General features: G+C 43.3%; 1 protein-coding gene across 3 annotated transcripts in view; it reads right to left on the bottom strand.

The window, feature by feature from the left end:
- The window catches only part of Frmpd4 (FERM and PDZ domain containing 4), an 862,356-nt gene that overhangs the window by 574,741 nt on the left and 281,282 nt on the right, over positions 1 to 6,333 (bottom strand). The window contains exon 1 of one of the 3 annotated variants that reach the window (XM_010613976.2): positions 810 to 1,146. The exons of the other annotated variants lie outside the window; for them this stretch is intronic. Coding sequence (XP_010612278.1) covers positions 810 to 841 — 32 coding nt within the window. The 5' untranslated portion in view covers positions 842 to 1,146. Of the gene's footprint in view, positions 1 to 809; positions 1,147 to 6,333 lie in introns of those variants that run through there. 3 annotated transcript variants of the gene reach the window in all.

Here is a 6,333-nt window from a genome sequence, read left to right as displayed (position 1 = left end):
CCGGACCCTTGAGCCTCTCTGCCCCATGCGCCCTGGAGCGCGGACTGAGCCGAGCGGCGGTGGCAAGCTTGGCACAGGAGCACGCACCCCTCGCAACACTGCAGCCGCTTCCCAGCCTCCTTCCCCAAGCTGAGTCCCTTCTCCTCTCCCACCCCCACCCGCCCAGGGGGAGGGGGCACCCTCCTGTCACCCTCAGCGTGTGCCTCCAGATCTTTCAGACCTGGACTAACAGTCTATGGTACACAAGAGAGCCGTGAACGCTACCCTCTGCCACCCAAACCAAAGGGGAGCCGTGCCGCCGCAGGCTGCCCAATGCCTCGGTTTGCTCCATAAACAAAACTAGCGATCAGGAAGAAGCAGGGTGGACTGAGGCGGGATCGTTTGTCCAGGGAAAAGCCAGGGGAGCTGCACAGCAGAGCGGCTCTGTTTGGAGAGCGCAGAGTTCCCACTGCTTCCCCCAGCCGCCGGGGCCAGACGTGAAATCGCGGCTGGCGGGGAAGGTGTGTTCTTTGGACAGCGACAGCGGCACCACAGCAATATTAGCGAAATAAGCTTGGGAGGCTGCGGCGGGGTATGGGGGGTGTGCAGACAGCTGTTCCTTACTAGAGGGAAGAGCGAGGGTCCCAGGGACGGGTGAGGCGGAGGCTCATCTGAGGGGGGCTGGCAATCTAAAAGAAAGCAGGGTGAGCATTGGGGTCTGGTCGGCAGAGAGAGCTGCTTTTCCAAATTACAGCGGGTGAAGACGGAAAGGAAAAGGGGGTGGGGGGGCCTTGCCAGAGAAACAAAATCACGGAAACACAAACACTCACCTCAGGCAGAGTAAACTCCAAGTAGCAGCCATTTAGAACTCCTGGCCTTCTCTTTTACATAATTACCTTGGATAATCGCGCCTGTTCATGAACTCAGTTCTGTCTCCTGGGAGGCTCAGGCTTCTTCCGGCCCCTTTTCCTTCTTTCTCTTGGAGTCTCAAGGCCTCCTTTTCGAAAAAAATCCTTTAAATTTTTTCTCCACCCCGCCCCTCCCCGCTCTCTGAAGGTCAGCTGGCCGCACAAAGTGTGTGTTCTCCCACCCGGCAGCCTTCACCTGGTGGCAGGGCCACAGCAAAGAAGAGGCGCCACCCGCGAGACGGAGGAGCTAGCCAGCGCATCTAGCTCTCCAGGAGGATGAAGGAAAAGGAAATAGATTTAAACTTCCCAGACTTCTGCTTCTATCCTGCTCTGCTACTAAAATGAAAATCTTCAGTATTCAAGCTTAGTACTTCCAAGTTTTTAAGGCATTTCTTTCAAAATTAAACAAAAAATCGGCAGCAATCTGCACATCTTAGATGACTTAGAACTCAAGCATAAAATTACATATTTTTGAACAAACTTGCTTTTAACTTCTTATAGGCAGACTAGTTTAATATCATGAACTTCTCATTGGACCAAGTTGTGGAGGGGGACCTTGGCTTTTGAACTCCCTGTTGTTTGTGTAAAATAATTATAGTTTGGGTCTGCACAGGGCTTCATAATTTTTAAAGCACTTTTTCATTTGAGTCTCACAGCAACCCTGTCACATAAGTAAGGCAACATGTTGAAAAAAGAAAATTTTTTCTTTTTATCCTAAAATCTATTCTCAATGTAGCAGACAAAGAGATGTTTTTTTTTTTAAACATGGGTCAGATGAGGTTACTTGTCTGATCCAAACTCTGCAAAAGTGTTCCATTCTTCTTTGAGCTAAAGTAGCACTTCTACAACGACCAACAAGACCCTGCATGCCTTAGCCATGGTCTTCTGACCCTTTCTACCTGTCCACTCCCCTCCTCACCCACCACACACATACTGGGCACCAGCAACACTGGCCTTGCTTTTCTTTAAACCCTGCATACGTCTCCCAACCTTATTGGCAGTGGTTGTTCTATCAACCTAGAATGCTCTTCCAGTAGATATTTGCATGGCCAGCTTCTTCACCTACGGAGTCTTTGCACAAATATCACTTGGTGTGACCTATTTAAAATTTCAGGACCCTCACACCCAGGATTTCAAGTCCTTGTGAACTGGTTTTGTCATTCTCTTTCTTTCTTTCTTTCTTTCTTTCTTTCTTTCTTTCTCTTTCTTTCTTTGATTTCAAGAGAATTTATTGCCCACTGGCATAATATAGAGTTCATTTTTTATCATTATTGTTTCTTGTCTGAATATTTCAATGGAATGAAAGCTCCACATGGGCAGAGAACTTTGTTTTGTTTTGCTTCTTACTTTTTCACTAATGGGTCCCAAATGCCTAGAACAGAACCTTAGTAAGTATTTGTTGAACAAATGAATTGTGCGGTCATTAAATTCACAGCCCAAGTAATGCTGGTCAACCATCCCCAGGAGTCCTGAACACCTCTCTCAGCCATTCCCCTTCCCAGGAATCCTTTGCCCTCCTTTGCATTGCTAATGATGACTGTGAAACCCCTCTCATGTTCTCCAATTTATTTCCCCTTTCACCCTCTCTACCTGGCCCAAAGAGAGTGTCTACCAATCTCTTCTCTTCTCTCTGAGTCAATATCAGGCCACCTGAGACCAGCTTTTGGTTAGGAAAAAAGAAATACAACAGTGCCTTTAGAAAATGTGTTTTGAAAAAATAGTGGGTTTTTTTGTAGAACAGAACAATTGAGATTCCTTCTGAAAAAGAATACCCTGTTAATCAAGAATTAGGGGTTTGAGGGCATAGCTCAGTGGTAGGGCATATACTTAGCATGTAGAGGACCCTAAGTTCAAGCTCTAGCACCAAAAAAAAAAAAGAAAAAAGAAAGAAAAAGAAAAGAAAAGAAAAGAAAAGAAAAGAAAAGAAAAGAAAAGAAAAGAAAAGAAAAGAAAAAGAAATCATTCCTGATACCAAACAGCTAGTTATTCAACAGTGAAAGTGACAGGAAATAGGCACCGAATTTACTTGTAGAGAGACAATCTCCCTTCAAGACATCTGGTCTACCTGGAACAGCTTGCAGTTGGGCTTTATTCCTGTGCCAATTTCTGCACTACAATTATGAATGGTGCAGATGCTGACTCTCTGCAACAAAATAGTCACCAGGGGATATGACTAGCTTCTTCAGGTCTTTACACTCTTCTGTTAAAGTAATTGTCTAGTATGTTTTCTAACAGATTGATAGCATTTTCTAAAGTAAAGAGATTCTCCCCTTCCGCCTTTGTTTCTCTTTAATGTCAAAATGGAAGAATCTGCTCCCCTGAAACATGCTAACACAGCCAGTTTATCCCTTTGTGCCATCCTGGCAGACAGGTACAGATTTGAGTTGCTAGTCTCCCATCCCTGTCATCTCTCTGTGCCAGGTGTGTGTGGCAGAGGCTGGGAGGGGGAGGTTTCTTTGTCTAGCATGAAATGGACTAGTCTAAAACAATCAACAACCTAAGAACAGGATCTTCAAGACCTATGTGATTTTCAAAAGTTTTAGCTCCAGCCTGGATAATCTCTAAGACTGGTTCTAGATTGTACAGCAATTTACTCATCAGAGACTGTATTTCCCAGCCTTGAGAATCTACTTAATTTGTTCTATTTAGATTCAAGTGACATTTGGTCATTTCTGAAAAGCAGACACACTTTGAAACACTTGAATGTGTTCATGAATAAAGAACAGGGTCATTAGATCTAGAGCAACTCCTGTAACTTCTCAGAGACTCAGTTTCCCCACCTGAGAATGGAAATTATAATACATCCCTACCTTAACTAGAATTAGCACTTGAAATTGGGCTGCAGATGAATTAAGGTATACAGATATTAACTCGAAAAGGATTCCTACCAGTCTTGACCCTTGGCAATATTGTTAGAAAAATTTCAGCCTTTAAAATCATTATTTTAAAGGTCAAAATATATGCTTGGATTGATTGAGGTGGGTATTGTTGCCTAAAAGTCAAAAGCACTGTTACATGATTGAATCAAAACCCTTAGCTGTGGTATTTTTTATGCTTTGGTAGGTTGCCAGGGGAAAGTGGGGAGGAATCTCCTTAGCAATGCTAAGGCCTTATCTAAAGCTGGTGTCAATAATCTTCTATTAAGTTGCATGTTTCATACAGGACAGCAGTGGAGGGTTCTTTTGTTGCAAAGTGCAGTAGAGGCAGTCCTATGCATTTCTTGGTTGGAATGTAGCATCTCAACCATTTGGTCTCATTCCTGGCAGTGGAAGTAAGGTAAGGAAAGGTACTCATTCCTTCTATAAATAATTATGGACTTTTTCATGTGTGCCATGAACTGTTGTAGGCACTGGGAAACAGATCAGGTAAGAAGGCAAGCTTCTGCTCTGACAGAAAGTATATTGTTATAAGAGAGGTAGATGGTAAACAACAATACAAATAAGAAAACAGCAGAAGCCAGGAATGGGGATACGCACCAATAACTCCAATATTGTGGGAGGCTACAGTTGGTGGATCACAGGTTCAAGACCATTCTGGGCAACTGAAGGACTTAGCAAGACCCTTTCTCAAAAGCCTTGGTAATGTAGCTCAGTGTGATTGTTCTGTGTTCAAAGCCCAGTACAGAGAGAGGAAGACGGGGGTGGGGGATAAAATAACCAATGGAAATGTGCAAATAATTAAAGCTTCTTTGATTCAAAGAGAGGAATCAGGTAGCTACTTAAGATCCAGTGCTTATCTGGGCACAGTGGCACATACTCGTAATCTCAGCTACTTGGGAGGCAGAGGCAGGAGGATTGCAAGTTCAAGGTCAGCCTGGGTAACTTAGCAAGACCCTATCTCAAAATAAAAATAAATTGGTAAATAAAGGGCTGGATATGGACGTCATTGGTAGGGTGGCCCTAGGTTTGAATTCAGTCACACACACACACACACACACACACACACACACACAAAACCATGGTTTAAACATGTAAAATATAAAAATACGAAACGTTTTTGCCTACTTCCATGCTTATTTCCACTTCCTTCCTCCCTTCTCAGAAGCCACCTCTCCTGATGTGTGTTCCTCCCCTCCCTTGCTTGTTCAAGACCCTCATTCTGGTACTTTATCTCTCTCATATATCTATGTCTTAAGTGACCACATTGAGTTTTATGATACTTCATCTACATGCAACAGTCCCCACATATACACTTCTGACCTGGATCTCTTAACTCCAGGTCGCCACTTAACATCTCTAACATCTAATAGGTATCTTGAACTTTACATATCCTAAAGCCAATTTCATAGAGAAGACTCTTGCCTGCAGTCTTTTCCAATTATTAAGGTCAACCCCATCCCCTAGTTGCTTAGTTCCAAAATCCACAAGTCACCTTTGACTTTTTCTCAAAACCTTCACCTCAAATCAATCATTAAATCTTTCTGTTCTATTTTAAAAACAGGACTGCCCCATTTATGTATCTCACCAACTTCATTGCTGCCACCTATGCATGCCCAATTCACTGTTGTCTCTCCATGAATCACCTCAATACCTATTATCTGCTCTTCTTACACTCAATAGAAGTTCTCCTCGACATCTGAAAGACCTTCCTTTTATGACAAATAGAAATATCTCAGTCTCCAGCACTCTTTATTCCTCTGTTTTCATTTTATTGTTCTCCATAGCATTTCATGTCATTCACTATTTCCCTTACCAGAAGGTAGATGCCATAGGGTGAAGTGAGACCAATGAATGAATGAATGAATGAATGAACTGTGTTGCATAAGTAAAATGAATTGTTTAGAATCAGAGTGAGGATCAGAATCCAGTGTTCTTGACACTACGTGGTAGAATGCCCCTCACATCTCAACTAGCATACAACAGATAGCAGATTGTCAGGGGGAGAAGGAGCAACAAGAGGGAAAAGAAGGAAAGCCTTTTGGAGGTGGTAATGCTGAATCTTAAAAAGGATGTGGCATTTAGTGACCCAAAAGGTAAGGACACAGGTTCAGTGAGCTTTCATGGTGCAGAGCAAAATATAACTAGTCAGGGGCATGAGCGAGTGCTGTGTGTTCAGGACAGTGTAGAGCAGAGACAGGAGAGAGATGAAGCTTGAGAGGCAGGCAAGGGCCACATCTTGGACTACAGCTTATTGGTCAGTGGACTTCCACTTTTCACAGAAAAAAAACTTGTCCAAAAGCAAATATTTAGAGTAAGATTTCTGGTGCAAAGAAGGAATACAGACCCCAGTCCAGAAAGTATCCCATTTGTCTTCTTTGTCTCCTTTAACTAAGGTACCCCTATGGACTTCAGAAGAACCTAGTTTGAGAACCACTGTGCTAGTTACAGCAAATCATAGACTAGCTCCAAGCCTTCTGAAGGCTAATGCAAGAAGACTGGAAATAAGAAATCCAGGCGGATGTCTATAGCAGAAGTAGGAACAATGGAGAACTGTGTTGGACTTAAAA

This window comes from Fukomys damarensis, unplaced genomic scaffold (assembly GCF_012274545.1).
Source record: "Fukomys damarensis isolate Sample0158 unplaced genomic scaffold, DMR_v1.0_HiC HiC_scaffold_39, whole genome shotgun sequence".
Classification (NCBI taxonomy): Eukaryota; Metazoa; Chordata; class Mammalia; order Rodentia; family Bathyergidae; genus Fukomys; species Fukomys damarensis.
The sequence above is the reverse complement of the archived record's forward strand: the minus strand, read 5'-3'. Positions and strand labels throughout refer to the sequence as shown.